This window comes from Accipiter gentilis, chromosome 23 (genome assembly GCF_929443795.1).
Source record: "Accipiter gentilis chromosome 23, bAccGen1.1, whole genome shotgun sequence".
Taxonomy (NCBI): Eukaryota; Metazoa; Chordata; class Aves; order Accipitriformes; family Accipitridae; genus Astur; species Astur gentilis.
Genome location: NC_064902.1, coordinates 17,017,929 through 17,034,667, shown reverse-complemented (window position 1 = coordinate 17,034,667; position 16,739 = coordinate 17,017,929). Strand labels below are relative to the sequence as shown.

The window sequence follows — 16,739 nt, the reverse complement described above, 5'->3', positions numbered from 1 at the left end:
TAGTCTTTGCACCCGTTGTGATCTGACCTGGTGGTTAAATCTAGTGTCTTTTAGTCTGATGGAGAAGTAAAAGGACTGGGCAGCAGTGTCCCCTCTAACCTCCCTAATTCCCTGGGAAGTAGCAGGGTAATGAGCTGCAGAGAATGGCCAGTCTCGTCTGCTCTCCTTTGATAGCCTCTTCTATTGCTGCTGCCAGGACAGATGTGAGCTGGACTAGTGGTTAGACTCAGGAAGGTTATTTTCTTGTATGTAGACACTCTTCTCTTCCCCCTACTCCCAGATGATGCATCTTTCCCAAGTTCCTCACTGCACCTTCCCACTTGGAGCAGGTAACTCTATTAGTACTCACTGATGTTTCTTACCGTGCATGGTCCAACCCGTGCTTCTGTCCGAACTTACTGTAAAATACTTACCTTTCTCCTCCCAGAGAAGTACAGCAGCTGTTTGGCTGCATTTGGTGTGCCTTCCACGGTTGCCTTTTTACACCTCCCCTCTTACACAATTTCTCAATGAGATGGTCATTCTCTAGGCTGTGCACGGCTGGCCTGAATTAGTACAAGTGGTGGGACTGGCTTCAGTTTTTGAGTCATGGGTGGCCCATCCACGGCTGTTGGCTTCATAAAGTCTGCAGACCTCCTATACAGGCACACATGCGCACACTCACGCACCCGGGAGAAATAAAGCAATAAGTAAGAGGGCAATTGCTGGGAATATTTGTCTCCCAAAGCGCTGGCTTTGAGTGCAGTAATTGAAATATGCATTAGACTGCAGGAGACGCATTAGAGCAGTGACACGCTTTCAGGGATGAGCTGTGAAGTTCAGCATCTTCAAGCAGATCCCTGAGCTGGGCGTTCGGAAGTCTGCATGCATTTCTAGAAGCCCATACTCCAGATTCACACTGCATACCCCAAACTGCAATAATTGCTGTTGCTCAGATCCTAGGCATTGTAGCATTTAGAAACAAGGATGCGTGATGATGGGGACACTAAGCACAAGGACATTTACTGTGTTTCTAACTTTCCTGGTGAGTGATTTGTGAAGTCATTAAGGAAAAATGATGTAGTCAGTCTTGTTCCAAAGGCACTTAATGCTCTATTCGTGTTTTAATTTTTACTAGCTCACATGGGAGGCGAGTGAGCCAGCAGCATGGATGAATATCTGTCTGATGCCCAAGACCATATGCAGGCTGACAGTATTTGATCCCTAGTGCATTAATCTGAGATTTTTCTTTATAAAACCTGGGAGCAGGAAACCTCCCAACACTCCTGCAAACTCCTGGTGCGATGCATGTCTGTGAAATAGGGCTGACGTTCCTTTGCAAGCTCTTTACTTTGTGTTTCACTCCATCCGACATGGAGAAGTCTTGTTTTTGATTGGGACTTCTAAATGGCATTATAATACAACCGTTCACTAAAAATATGAAGAGTCAGTTAGCCTAGGCTGCTTGCTGCTCCAATTGCTACTCTCCTAAAAGTGCCACAGCATGGAAAATAGGCTTCATCAGTGCCTTCCACATTCCATTATACCGGCGTCCTTGGGTAGCTCACACATCTTCTCCTAATTTGAGGAAATGCCATCTAACGCCTCCCTCCCTGGAGCGACCTGCCAGTGGCTATCTAGGGGCTTTTGCTTGTTTGTTGTTCAAGTTAAATAGCGTGGAGCGGGGCAGGGACATAGATTTTAAGGCAGCTTTGTGTGTTCTGAGCCCTGCTGATTTCTGTACCTGGGGAAGCCTTTGTATGGGATGTGACAACAGGGCAAGTGAAAGGGGGGGAGAAGGTGCCACTTACTAGGTGGATGCTGTAGAAGAGGAGGTGCGTGGCTTCTCCAACTGCTGCAGTTACCTGCTTTTCTCCCATGTATCTTGTGAGGTTTCCCAGCTCAGGGAAATTACTGTATTGATTTCAGAGCTCAGGCCCTTAAATCTTGCAGGTGTTAAAGAGCGCAAGAGCATCCTTTCCTCTGGGCAATCTGTGCTGCTGGAGGAATGGGCTCCAGACACACCAGATTCTTCCCTCTGCTGCAGTAAGACATCAAGCTGGACCCTTTTCTTTGAGAAATTGTCTTCCCCCCCCATTTTTTTTTTTAACCTGTTATGAGACATCATCTGAGATCACTCACCAGTCCCTGCAGCTTGGTTTGGCAGGAGGAAGGTGAAGGTTTAGTGAATTGTTTTATTTCTCCCTTTGGCAAATAATCACTTGGGAAAATCTGTGCCTCTGCTGCAGAGCTGAGCAGCGCAGCTGGAGGACGGAGACCCCACAAGCACTGAGCCAGCATGGATGTTCTCTCTCCGCCAGTGCCTGGGGCGAGGAATGTCCCTGGGGACAGTGGGGCAAAGCCTGCTCTTGGGCACACCAAGGGCTGCCCTCCGACTCCGCGAGGGCTCCTTGGGACGTTTCCACAGGGGTTCCGGGCAATGCTCACCAACATACTTGGACTATACTCCAAAATCCCTAATGTTCACGTCTTTTTTTCAATCCTCCCATTTCTCTGGGGAGTCAGCACGGATTAAGTGTCTCTAAAGCCTCTTTTAAACTGCAGTGCAATGCTTTGGTGTGTTTTGCTCAGGTCTCTGGTCCAGTTGCCCTCCCTTGAATGTAGAGAACACTCTTCCCTTTCAAAGGTACAAAAATCAGATATATTTTCTGGCCTTGTACCAGCTAAAATCACCATGACCACACACTCCTAGCAGCCGTGCGCATTAAGGTATGGCTCCCTCTTACAGTTTTGCAGGAAAGGAAAGCCTGGCTGGGTGAATCCTGCCCCGCGCTCTGTGTTCCCACCCCACAGGCGTGGACTTCTCACCGTGCCGATGCAGCCGGGTGTGAGACCGCGCTAAAACAGATCAGTGAAAGGAACAGGATTTTGAAGCGGCAACAAATATTTCCTAATTATCTCCTAAAGTGCCGCAGCCACTGGAGATACCATAGCATGGAGCTGCGCCCTTGGTTTAAGCCTTGTTGCTTGTCTTGCTGAAGCCAGGAGAGTTACCTGCTAAGAGATACCTTGCTGTTGTGAGGCTAATTAAGTTAGTTTGGATGCCACAGAGCCTCTGTTGCTGGATAATTCACAAAGGCCCAGGCATTTTAAGACTTCTAGTGAAGTTTCAGCTGGCAAGTAACGATCCAGGCTTTCCTCGGTGGTGTGTCTTCTGATGTCCCTTGTGCTCGAGAGACTTCAGAGCTACAGAAATCACAGCGCTGTGATTTCAGCATCTGATAGCAGCAGTGTAAGTTATAGTAAGAGCTGATGTAGACTATAAGGATGCTGCGATGTTACTATGAGGATACATGGTTGGGCTCTTCTCGTAGCTGGAGAACTTTGCTGACATCCAGGAGCAGAGCCCCCCACGGAAAGGGGATGTAAAGCATTGTAAGGCTCTGTCATTTTTCTGCTTTATTTCATCCAGCACATGTTTCAGCTCAGATTGTTGGGAAGGATGAACGAGGGCTTACTTACGAGCGCTTACTTTCCATATAATCCTTAATGTGTAGAAAGCTAAACCTACAAGGCTTGATTTTAATTTCCTCCAAAAAGTTGCTCCTGGCAGAACCTGCCATTTTTAGACATTTTTAGTCTAATTCTTCCCAGCCCCCAGCCCTGCCCTTGGTGAGCTATCAGAGCATACCTATCTTTGGGAATTCATTTGGTGATCACCGCAGCTTGCATTCATTATCTCAAATACCTCCCAGATCGTCCGCAGATGCATGGGGGGCCTGGAAAAGTGGTCTGACAGCATTTTCTGAAACTTTGCACTTTGGGGAGAGAATGTGCCCAGGTTCTTTCTGGTGGTTTGCTTTTCTGCCCCGTGTTAAGCTGCCCTTTCAATGCACAAAGTTAAGGGGAAGCGGAGCAGCTCCCTTTCTTCTTGACTTCTCTGTGCTGCCTCTTCACCAAGATTTGCTCATTTGTGCCCAGGGCTGTTGAGTCATTTTGGTGCCAGACAGACCTCGCTCCCAGCCTGGCAGCATGAGCTCCCAGTGCAGAAGAGCAGGGCACAGTCTCCCACAGAAGGGTCAGAACCTGGGCCCAACCAGCCAGAAATTTTGTACAAATTTTTAAGAGCTTTTGGGGTTCATATTCTGGGGTTTTTCCCTGCTACCAGCCCAGCGAATCAAGTAGCAGCCTTTCTATTTTACCAAGGTCTTAATGAACAAGATGTCCAGTCATCTTCCAAAAAGTCAGAATAGGAAACGCAGCAAGGGTTAGTTTAAAACAATTTGCACGTAGTTGGTAAAACAGAATGATCTTCATCATTCCTGAACTCTGAAACAGAAAACAAATTTTTGTGGAAACAAAAACACAAGCTTGCCACTGCGCTAGAGCAGAGTGATGCATTGCAGGAGAGATTTAGCATCGTGTTCTGACCTTTCTGGAAACAGTTGTGGAAATATTCTTGTCGTATTTATTTAAACTTTTTTCTTGCGTGTAGTTAAACTAGGCAGTTTTATTTGAAAAAAATCAGCAGCATGCCAATCCCCGCTTCTTGGCATGTTAACAAAACTAATCATGCAATAAACATAAAACCATTAAATCTGTGCTCAAATGCTTTGATCCTAATGCTTTTAGGAAAGTCCTGTTGTTCTTATTCTCCATGTAAAGCACTAGGTGTGACTGCAGTGGTTTTAGGAGATAATAAAGGTTATAACAAGAGGAAGGGTTACAAGAGCCTTTAGTGTGATGGCTATAGCTGATTTTTTGAAATAGTATTTCTCTATTATTTTATGTGCCACAATCATCCTGGGTTATTTAAGAAACAACACAACATGTTTTCGCACCATCCTCCGTGCCTGGCTGTCCTCCTGGGTTCACCCAGGGGTGCTGTTTGCTGCCGTGCCTCAATCACAGGCTAGAAACAGCATTTCAGAGCAACGTTTTCCCACATTTGAGTGGAGGCAGAGGCAGGTTGATCATGGACATGCCCAAGGGCGCATGATCCTCGACTCTAGGAAGCTGGTTAGTGTAAAAAGTCAATACAGTACCTTGGCTACTACTTCAGGGCTGGATCCAGAGGCAATTAAAACCAGTAGAAGTCTTTCTGTTGACTGCAAAGAGCCTTGGATGAGGCTGCTATTCCACAGAGACCCACCTGTCCATCCCCAGTACTTGGAAGTATTCTCTATGGGGATGGGGGATAGGAAAGAAATTTAGAAGAAAAAAAAAGAGAAATATGAAAGGAGTGGTTTTGTCTGTGATATTTAAATGTTTTAAGGAAGGCAAGGTCAAAGCTTACCTCACTGTGGTACTCGTATTTTTAGATACCATAAGCAGGCGGCAGCATTTGCAGCGATGAAGAGTCCTGCTAATGAAATGCAACGTTTCTCCTGGGTCTGAAATAAATGATGAGGCTGATGGCAGTAGCTAGGTGTATTGCTTCCCTAAGTCATATGGCATTGAGATGAAGCCCACTATTAAATTATTTGCTGCATGTGGCTCACATATGCTTAAAATCTACGTACCAAATGAAAGTTGGAAATACCTGAGAGGAATTAGAAGGCAGTTATGAAGTAGACTCATTGCAAAGGAATTTTCGGTCTCTGATACTTGGTTACATTAGATTATGCAACCTCTTCTGTGTCAGTGCAAATGAGATCATAACTCACATGAACATGAAAGCAAACGGGTGGTTTATATCTAAAAATGCACAGCAGCCTAACTTTGATTTATATTGAAGACAGACATAGAAATCGTTAATTCCAGCATCTTGGGAATTACATTTAAGTATTAACAAAATTAGGCAAATTATGCCTCAATCTCTGAGTGCACCAAGGTATGCATGCAGTCTTGTTGTTTCATCATGGGCTGGCAAGATAAATGTCAGAATCGGGCTCCATGCCAAAGTTAAGGAATTTGTAGAAGGGGGATAATAATTTTGGAAATTATTAGCACCATATTATTTATGAGATCAAATATTTATCGACCAACTTCAGGTCCCCAGAAACGTGCTTGTGTTGTTGCACAACGTGGGTATTCTTCCTTTAGAATAACTAGCGGATCCAATGTATTTTTTAAATTGGAGAGATGTGCAAGGCTGTACCGGCTTGGGATGTGGGGCAAGAGAGAGCGCTGATCAAGTCAGTGAATTTACTCTTTAGCTTTGGCTGTCACAGTAAAGTGGCATCAACCTGCATGGAGAGTGCTTACGGAAAAGCACTTGAATTTTCGCTAAAGCATTGGTGTTGGCATTTAGTCCAAAGACAGTAAATGGATGAAAGTATTAGAAGCTTACAGCTGGGTTTGGTAGGATTTGACATTCCTTCTTGCTGCTGACGTTCATTGCCTAGGGAGAGACATAGAAAGAATGAAAAAATGAGCTTCTGATGAAATTTGAAAGCTTATAAAAATAGGATAACATTAACTCAATCTTTTTCCTATTGATATTAAAGAAAAAAAGTGAAGTTTATGAATCTGGGTAACTCGTGAAAGTCTGATTTTAGAACAAGGGACAGCATTTCCTCTGTTTCTCAGTGCAAAGTTGAATGTTCCTTGCTGGGGTTTTTGGCCTATCTTGAAATTGGAGCGGGGCTCAGGAAAATTCAAGAGGCGGCCAGCCCTGCTGCAGGCTCGTCTGGCTTCCCTGCCTCTCCAGGAGCATCATTAACGGCCCTTAAACCCTCTTGATCACAAGGGACTCAGCTACCTTTTGTCAATCTGTAAAGGTCTTGCAGCAGGAAAACAGCCTTTTTCAGAACACTGCTTATGCAAGCTTTTAAGCAGCAACGTCTGATCTTAGGAGTTACATCCAATTCTCTCCACCTTGGTCTGAACTTTTCTATTTCGGAGCATATTACTGCTCTCTCGCTGGTTCTTTGTGTACCTCTTAACACAATAGGGACAGAATGAGTTGGAAGTAGTGCTGTAATTTAAAATAAGCACAGCTGTCAATGCATATGCCGATTTCTATTCTAATGGATCTTCCAGAATTGCTACATATATAAATTGTAGTTTTTTAGGTTTGAAATGTTTTCATAGACTGGGAAGAGCTTGGGCTGTAATTTATTTCTTAGGAAATATACTGATGGGGTGGCTCCGAAATGAAGGAAGAAGCCTCACCTCTGCATGTTTGCTGCATTCTGAAAAGAAAGCAGAACATTTTATATTGAGAGATGGTTGAACCAGGGTGTTTGTTTTCAAGGATTAAACCAGGATGCTTGTGACATAGCATGTAATGACTTGCATAACATGTAATGAAGAAATTGAAGCTGAGTCTCTGGGTGCATCATGCTGAGTAAGAGGCTTGTTCTACACGAAACTGTCATATTAAATTCTTGTCGCGATTCCAGACCCCTTTGATTCCTAAGTCTTTTGGAGGAGACTAATCTGAAATCAAAGTGAAGTTGCTTGGGGTTTGCATGCCAGAAGTGGTCACGTTTGAAAAAGTTCAGTGAACCTGCAGAGGGAGGTTGAAATTAGTTGCTTCGCTACAAAGCTTACAGCTAACATACCTGCTGATCTGCTTTTTGCTTTGATTCTTCGGGCTCTGCCTTCTTGCCACCTTCTGAGTTGTTTTCAAAATGCATAAATCTTAAGGATGAGCATGTCCTGGTTTCAGTCTGTTTAGTATTAAAAAAAAAACAAAACAAAAAACTAAATCAGTCTACACTGGTAAAGCAAACAGGAGCTTTAATACAAAGGACGTGGAAAGTCTGCATTTTTCTCTTCTGCCTTGTCCTTTGTGCGGTTATTTCCCTCTGTAAAGGTGTATATCACACTTTACTCTCCTGATTTACCAACATTTGACCTCCCTTTGTGCCTAGGTAAATGGAAATGGTTCCTTTCAAGTTCTTCGAAGTAGATACTGAGGGCTCCTCTCTTGATCCCTGTAAGATGACTCTGCTTCTTTGAAACCACTGGAGCAATGCCAGGAATCCAGCCTGTTATCCCTGCTGAATGTCAGCTGCTTTCTTTAATTTGATGCTGGCATTTGGGGGGGCTTTGACCAAGAATATCATGCAATATTAAGTGCAAATGGAAGCATTTCCAGTGGTTCAGTTCTGCCCTTCCGTATCCCCTCCAGCTTTGTGTAGGGTGCCGGGGACCTGGGGATGCGCTTTTTTGGTCCAGTTAAAAGAAAATGCCCTGGGTAGCCACGGCCTGTGTATAACCGTGTAGATGGCCCTGTGTGAAAGCTGATCTGTTGTTACTTTATATTTACAGTGTTCTGTCTCCTGTGGAAGGGGCCAAAAGCACCGCAGTGTGTACTGTTTGTCAAAGGAAGGGAGGCATGTAGAAGAAGATTATTGCAAGCACCTTGCTAAGCCCAATGTGCAAAAGAAATGCAGAGGGGGCAGATGTCCGAAGTGGAAAGCAGGAGATTGGGGACAGGTGAGACGTGTTGTGTACCCTTCTGCACCCTTTGATATTCTTCCTCTGTCGAATTGGTTGGAAGCTGGTTTTCCCATCACTTCTGTCCTCTTGAATTTTTCACGGGTAAAAGTTTTGGGCCAGATCCTCAGGTGGTGTAAAACAGCGTAGCTTCATGGACAGGAGTGGAGCAGCAGCTGAAAACATGGCAACTTGCTTTTAGTGTCTATCTGAAAGCAAATTCCTTGTAAATTTTAAGTTTCTGCTAGAAGAGGCATCAGTATATAATATTAAAGAGAATCTACTCTTTATTCGTGTTTTTAATATCATTATTATTTAAATGTCACATCCCAAGCAAAATCTTCCTTAGTTTTGAGAAATCTGAAACTAATTTTATTATCAGCTTCCTGGGAAAGCCTAAAGAATAATCAAAGCTGTTCATTAAAAATGCTTTTCACTACCTTTTGTTTCTTAACAAGCTCATCACTTGATTTTGCTTCATTAAAAAGTCAGACACTGATGCATAGAGCAGAGGCTGCTGGAAGTGTGAAAGTGCTTGAAGTTACTAAGCATCTTGTTTGCTGAAAGCATACCTTGAATCCTTGTTTTCCTGAAAATAATGTCTTTGTCATCCCCTTGAATCTGCTGCATCACATTTTTGTTTGTGAACCTCGCTCTCCCCTCTACCTCGTTAGGGTGCTAATCAGCAGAATTATTGAAAATCCCAGACTAAATGAACTGTTAACTTGTAAAACATCGTGTTCTCTTGTGGTCTGTCTTCCAAATTAAGGTACAAAACACCAGTTCTCACTGTATGCAAGTTCCCTGAAAGATAAACCGTTAACGCTGCTACAGGCACACACGCAAATGTTAGGACTAGAACAGCATTCTGTTGTTTAATGCCGATTATTAAAAAAGACAATAAATCCATTGAAGTTCTATGATTGTTTTCAGCCTTGTATTTTTTTTTAATGCTTGCCTTTATATTCATAGGATAGGAGTCTTTGCCATTACGTGTGTAAAGGACTAAGTGTGCATTCACCATGGAAGTTCAGTTACTGAGGTCTGGGTCCTTTACCCAAGGCATGTCTGGGAGCACCCAGGTAGCCCTGCATAACCCTGTGAAATGCACGGTACTGCTCCCGTATTGGAAATTAAGTAGCTATGATTACCTGTATTACCTGCAGGACCGAAACCTCAATTTTATACAGAAGCTAGACTGAAAAGAAACACGAGGCCATTAGATAGTCTTGTCATATCTGATTTGCATCTTATTTAAAGTGACTGTTCCTGAAAGCAATTTTTTACAGCTAATAATTGTAAACATAATAATGTAATGGTCTGTCGATTGCATTAAAATACACTGATGTTAATTGATAGAAGTGTTTTAAAATTTCCAACATTCCACTGCATGATCAGAGTTAATTTTATGCAAGTGGAGAAAGAAACTCAAGTTAATAGGAGGATGAGGTGATTTATGGCCTGAGGCAATCTCTCGTGACTAGGCAATTAAGGAATATTTGTATGCTAATGATAAGGCAGGCATTTCCAGGGGTAGCTCCTCAGCCCGTGTCCCTGATGCTGTAGGTGCTCAGCCAGCCGGTATCTTGCTTGGGGAAAAAATAAAGGAGTAGAAACACTCATTCTGCAATATCAAACTGGGCTTTTTAAAGCCAGATGAAATGCTCTGACGTGGCTTCCTTGTGTCCAGCTCCTCACTTGTGCTGACAGCGTTTCTTTGCCTGCGACAGATGAAGAGTTGGGGCTGTCAGAAGTTTGGAGCACCAGCCTTGGCCGTCCCTGTGAGATGTGTGCAGGGCTGGCACAGCTGTGCAAAAGATTTAATGCCTTAGAGCCGAGGTAGATTTAGGTGCTGAACTTCTCATAAAGGCTATGAAACAGGCAGGGGTTTGGCATTCTGAATACCCGGTAGATCAGGATCTAAATGGGCACGGAAACTCCGTGTCACCTTCCCCATCACCGGTGCCACTGCTGAAAATAGGAGCCGTGATCAGTTTGCACTTAGATACTATCAAAAAAAGCTTTCTGAAGGTCTAATTGCCTCTGAAAGATAATCCCAAAGCTAAACTGCTGTGAGCTGGCCGCCTTTTGTCCTGGGTAAACCAGCAAAAGTCTGCGTGAGAAATAAGGCAAGGTTTTCCCGTAGAAGTGCATCTTCCTTGTTGCAATATATGCGCAAGACCTGTTGTGTGTACCTTTAGGCGTTTTCTTTCTTTCCTTCTTTCCTTCCTTCCTTCCTTCCTTCCTTCTGGGAAAAGGAATGATTCAAAAAATCAGGATTAAAAAAAAAGGTAGAGGAATGGTTAAAGATGAATCCCAGTCAGCAGTTGGCTAAGCTGGTGCTCTGCTCCCAGGTTTTTTCTCTCTGGATGTTTTGTATTCAGAGGCTGGGTTATTTCTTTTCTAGATTGTTATGAATCCACTTTCCTGTAGCAAAGCATGTTTAATATATCCGTAATAATCAGAAGGGAAGACAAAAGGCTTTTTTTGCCAAGTTTTAAAGGTGCTTGGGTCTGCGCTGAAATACCAGATTTAATGTGTTTGCATCTCCTAAGCGGTATCAATTATGGTCATTTACCTTTCACTTAGCAAAAATACCAATATTTATTCTGCTGTCTGGTATTTACATATTTCAGCTACAGGCTGAAATCCAGCCCTGTCTAAAAACACAGGTAGAGCTTCCCTATAGCCGCGCTGGCACTCGGCAGTTTGGTGATGGACTTTCTCAGTGGAGAAAGGAGCACTCCTGGGAAAACGTACAGACTCCATTGAAAAGACAAACAGGCTGCCTGGCTCGTGGCATCCCGTAGGGGAATATATAAGTACAGCAATAGTTGGCTGCCCCTAAACTGAATATCTTCTGGCAGCCTCAGCCAGCTGTATTCCCCAAGGTAGACACAGGTTGGCTGACCAGTATTCTGGATTAAAATAGCCAGGATGGAAATGGTGTTAAAACCCACCTTCTCTTGCCTCTGTAACGGGGCATAATGGCGTTCTTTTGAAGCCAGCCATAAATCGAGCCAGAGCCACAGCAATACTGATGCTGCAGCACAGGCAGCGGGAGCAAGCACCCCGCAGAAGGAGATGCCTCAATCCCCCGCGAAAACTCCCGTGACCCCAACCCACCAACTTGTGCCCGAGCCGGGCGCAGCCGTCGCCCCCTCCTCATCAGGACCCCGTGCTCTGGCAGCAGCGATACTCCGCTGCGGCCGGGCCAGCCCCACCGCAGCCCTCCTGTGCTCCCAGGGCTGGGCTCACCTGCAGCTTCGTCTTTTCGGGTCGGGGCCACGCCGGTATTTCTTCCTCCTGTGCTGTGGCCGGATTGCACTGCGGCTGCCCTGCATGTCTGGCCCCCAAGTGCACTTAGGAAGCTTGTTCAGCCAAGAAAAGCCTCCCCTACGTGCACTCTTGCAGTTAGCCCCAGGGAAAGCTCTTTGCTTGCTTGCTCTCTTGCAGGAAGGGGGTTCAAATCTCTTCCAAGGGATGGTCCGGGACACAGCAGCCCTGACCTGGGGTCCTGGGGCGGCTCGCTCCCCCACTGCAAGTCCTGCCGCCCATTCCATCGGGGCGCAGCGTTTATCCTCACGGGCTTACGCGGGGGCAAAATTTCACCCAGGCACGCGGTGAAATGAGCCTACGGCTTTGCCCAGTGCCGTGCTTTGCCCTGCACAGCCGGGGACCAACCTCCCTCTTCCCAAATCTGCTCTGCCTGGGTGTCACACACAGCACAGCCCCCCGTGACAGAGCCACGGCGTGACTTGCGCTCCCTTATCGTAACATACCCGGGCGTGTGCTTTTTAGGAGGGTGATAAATGCAAACCAAAAGGCGTTTTAGAGCATGGTATGCATCCCGGTATATATGTTTCTCCAAGTTTGTGGCCATTATTCAGTTTAACTGTCCCCTACGGAATGCGTAGGACAAACAGCGCCGTTAATCACAGGGAGGCAGCGCAGCATATGGGAACCATTTGCATCACCGGTGACAGAAATCTCTCTGCTACTTTCAAAAGTTACACAAAAATACTCCCACCCCCTTACAAATATCTGAAGGCAGGTGAATATTGACAGTCAGCTTTTCTTTGGTCCCCTTGGCTTTATGGGGCATTTGGGTAGTAAAGCAAACGGAGCATTATGGAGGAATACTCTGCAGAAGAGAGAATTGCTTCCCCGTTAGGCGCCCCTTAATTCCCTGCCTTAAGAAGGCTTGCTTTTATGAGTATTGCAATAATAGGCAGTAAACTTGTTTTCTTAGTTCCTGATGTATTAACTAAGGTTGCTTATATTAATTGTTAATTCAGCAAAAGGCTACTCATAATAGTTGTGTTTTAAATGCAAACTTTTGATTTTTACAGGCTTTCTTCTATAAACGCAAATTCTTTTTATTCCAAGTCTGTATCATATACTTTAAGATCTAGCAAGGAAGAATCCATGCCAGAGGGACATTAAGTACTGCTAAACTTATTACACTGAGCAGCCACAACAATAAGAAATGTTGCGTGAAAGAAAAAACAAGCTGTTAAAAGCATTGTAGTGTAGATAATAATTTGAAGATGCCTGAGAAACAGAGAAATTCAGGCTTTTCTTGCTGTGCCTAGGAGCACGGAGAAACGTGCCCGCTGTATAACAAAGGAAATGTGAAATGCAGTTAATTTAAAGATGACATTTATTCTCACAAACTAACAGTATGCCCTGGCTTGTGTGCATGTGCACGTTTAGATGCATGCTGAAAGCAATCCCAGCTGTATCATACCTTTACCTCTCTATTGCTCCAGACTTTCTTCTATATAATTCAAGTTTGCTTTTCACTGAAGTCCATTCTAGTGACACTTGTGGCATTTGATATATTTTGAACTATTACTTTTTTGAGCCAAGCACCCGAGAAGTCCTATGCAGAGCCTTGCCACCTCTGGTGTGTTGCAAGGATTTAGCAGTGCTTCTATCTCCAGAAAGTTTTGCAATAAAAATCCCATCTGGGAAATCCTCACCTCCCTGAAGCCAACAGCAAAAATTCCCGCTGGCTCCAGCGGAGCAGGGATTTCAGCCTGTCTGCTCTGCCCTCGCAAAATTTTTTTCCCTCGTGCGACGAAAAGCCTCCCCTGGAAGTTTAAGCGCCGGCGTTAGAGCGTTGCTGTCGCAGCCGTTGAGGCGAACCCCGGGAACTTACCGCGATGGCCGCGACGGGGACGGCCGCTCACCTTTTGTCCCTTCCTCTAGTGCTCGGTGTCCTGCGGCCAGGGCGTCCAGCGCCGCACCGTGCGCTGCCACAGCGGTACCCCGAAGGCAACCGAGGAGGCAGAGTGTGACCCGGCCGGCCGGCCCCCTCCGCAGCGGGACTGTCACCTCCCCGAGTGTCCCACGCACCGCTGGGCAGCCGGCGAATGGCAAGCGGTAAGCGGGGTCCCCCCCTTCGCCCTTTCCCCAGGGTCACGTCGCTTGTGCTCTCGAGCGTGCGGCGTGGGATGATGCTGGAGATGGAGGGAGGGGGCGGGGGGGACACGGGACCACCGAGGCTGGATATGGGTGCTGGAGGGCTGTGCTTTTGGGGTTGCAACCCAGGCTTGCCAAAAAAAAAAAAAAAAAAAAAAGGCAGAGGAAATGCTCATGCGTGCTGGCTGGAAGGGGGGAGCTGAGAAATACCGCCGTAGGGTTAATTTATTGCTTCGTGCTGCCCTTGTTTGGCCGGGACCTACGCAAATATTGAGCAGGTTTTGGGTAGGGCGGATTTGGGTCTGTTCCCAGAGGCTGAGCCCTGCCACGCTGCTCTGGCAGTGACCCCCGTGCCTGTGGGTTTGAAGGAATTGGGGAACATTGGTAATTCCCGCTTTCCTGCCCCATTACCCCGGTTCCTTCTGACAGCTCTCTCCTTTTGCCAAGCTCCCGCTCCGTGCTTTTTGCCAAACCGTGAGCAGAGCTGAGATAAGGTCTCCCACGGGAGACGGTGCTTTTCTGAGTGATGGGGATCGGTCCCCAGCAAAACCAGCCCCTTAGGCTGGAGCAGGAGATAAAGCTGCTGCTCCGGTGGTTCAGGGAGAAACTCCGACTCGCCTGCGGTGTGGGTGATGGGTGGGCAGGAGGGTGGTGGGTGGCAGGAGGACAAGGGGACCGTGGGCAGGAGGAAGGGGTCCAGGAGGAGCTCTCCCTTGGGCTGCCCGCAGGGTGACTTGGCAGGCTTCGATTGCTCAACAGGTTTGGGCAGAGAGAGTTCAGACCAGGCACCAAAATGATTGTTTTCATTCTGGTTTCATTCCATTCTTAGCCATCCCTGGCTAAATCCTGCCCCAGTTCTCCTCCATCCCTGCCCTGCTGTCCCAGGCTCTTCCCTGCGGTGCAGGGACTGCCAGCCTTGGAAATGGGAAAGGCGCTGGAGCTGACTCCAGCGTCACACAGCCGGCGTGCAGAAGAGGCCATCGCTCCTACGGAGGGGATGTCCTCGTCACATAGGGAGAAGAGGATTGCCCGCTGTGGGGATGCAGGGGATGGAGAGGGGCAGAAGAACCCCAAACCATTGCTGGCTCCAGTGGCAGGGCATCAGGGGCTCAATCCTGAACACTTTGAACAGCAAAGGTCTCACCGACTCTGGAGGTGCATGGCCAGGGCCTGATCCTGGTCACCCTGACGCTTGCAGTGATCAATGCCGGGCAGTAGGAGAAATATTAATCAAACAGGGGCCCGGCTTTCATTGGCACACAGGCTCCTTTTATATTGCTCCTGCGTGGCCCAGGGAGGTCTTGAAGGGGGACAAAATTCGTTGAGGTCCCTTCCCCTGCTGAGCCCCTGGTGTAAATGCAAAACAGGTCCTCCTGCTCCGGTGTCAAAAGATGGGGAGGCACCGCCGGGTTCCTCCTCAAAGTCTTGGTGTTCGCAGACACATCCAGAGCCTGCCTTTATTGTGTCAGTAAAAAAAAAGAAAGAACAAAAAGGGGGAGGATGGGAAAAGCACCTCAGAGGGTGCGCAACTTTTCCGCTGCAGCAAGAAGAAATTCAAGGTTAAGGCAGTGTGTGTTCCTCTCGTCTTGCCTTCCCCGTAAGCTCCTTCTTGCCTCGTTACTGCATGGAGCATCCCAGTCTGCAGACATTATCTAATATCCCTCTGCCCACGGTACCTCAGCCTGTCGGGGATGACACAAACAAGTTTAGCTTCATTGCCTTGGTCTTGGCAGTGCTGGGAAGTTGGGTTTGTAATCCTATGTAACATGGCCATGAGTACAAGAGTGCCCCTATTCCCACCTGCCCGGGAGCCGAGGGGCGATGGGAAGCGGCAGGAGGCAAAGCCGAGCTGACCACGCAGTGGTACCCAACGGAACCACGCCAGCCTGGAAAAGAAACACAGGAACAGCCAAGGGGGCTTCAGCAAATTCCTTGCAATGAACTTTTTGCTTTTACAGAGCCTGTTAAATTTCTTCAGCTAATAAATTTACAGGCGGCAAAGTAGGTCACCAAACAGCATGCAGTTGCAGTTCTTACCCAACAGTGTAATTAGCCCTGAAAAGCCACGGCTCCTACCCCGTCCTTTTGCCCTCTTTCCCTTATTTTTGCAACTTTTCAAACCAGTGGCGAGAGGCCCCTGCCTGCCCCGACCCTGCCAAGCCCTTGGTGGGAGGTGGATGCTGATGTTTTCCTAAGTTTTCCAGGGCTTCCCATTGCACTGGGGAAATTTTTAATTTGTTAATGGAGATTTTTTTTTTTTTTTTTCCCCCAGGGGAGCTTTGCTAGGGGAGTGGGCTGGAAGTTTCATCCCCCATAAATAACCATTAACAGAAACATGTAGGAGATGTCCAGTGTGAGCTCGCCCCATGGCTTCATTCTTCTTCTGAGCACTTCTTATTTTGTTCTGATGTACCTGGTGAAAAAAAGTAGTAGCACCTTCTCCCCAGCCATTAATACTGGCCACATGTTATTTATAGCGAGGAGGCAGAGATTGCATTAGTATTCTCTGGGCAGGGAACAGCAATGAACCCTAATTGACATGAAAGGCGGGATGTAAAATAACATCCCAGTGCTGTCTTGTTCATGATTTCTTATCTTTAAAGGGAATCTGTCAAGAGGGGTTTTTTTATTGTTCCTTTTTGTTGTTGTTTTTTTAGAGAAAAAGTTGGTCTTGCCAATGAAAAGGAATAGGGAACTTATTGGAAACCGTTTATTGCTCTGTTGGTGTATCACCATTAATTAGCTGTTCTCAGTGACCACACCAGGGAGGAGAAAGTCAATAGAAAGGGCCTTGCTAATGTCAAAGTAAAACTCAGACCAGGGTCACAAAGAAAAAGGGAAAATTGGGAGAGAGAAGGGATTTTTGTTTTTTTAATATGAACCTCTGTGGAAGGACAATGCACGGCTCTGGAAGCTGCAATACAATTCTTGAATCTTTGACATTTGCTGTTTGGGGGAAAATCGTGCCATCCTTGCCTGATTTG

General features: G+C 46.4%; 1 protein-coding gene and 1 long non-coding RNA gene across 6 annotated transcripts in view; one reads left to right on the top strand and one right to left on the bottom strand.

The window, feature by feature from the left end:
• The window catches only part of ADAMTS9 (ADAM metallopeptidase with thrombospondin type 1 motif 9), an 86,933-nt gene that overhangs the window by 53,534 nt on the left and 16,660 nt on the right, over positions 1-16,739 (top strand). For 4 of the 5 annotated variants that reach the window (XR_007509293.1, XM_049826541.1, XM_049826544.1 and 1 more), the window contains 2 exons: positions 8,161-8,328; positions 13,543-13,716. Coding sequence is in view for 4 of the 5 variants with exons in the window: in XM_049826541.1 (XP_049682498.1) it covers positions 8,161-8,328; positions 13,543-13,716 (342 nt within the window). In the remaining variant the exon portion in view is untranslated. The remainder of the gene's footprint in view (positions 1-8,160; positions 8,329-13,542; positions 13,717-16,739) is intronic. The other variant, XM_049826542.1, reaches the window with a different exon arrangement.
• Positions 6,235-13,636, bottom strand: LOC126049707 (uncharacterized). Its single transcript, XR_007509294.1, has 3 exons — positions 13,524-13,636; positions 7,449-7,556; positions 6,235-6,283 (listed from the first exon to the last, which is right to left on the bottom strand). It is a non-coding gene; the product is annotated as an uncharacterized LOC126049707 (long non-coding RNA).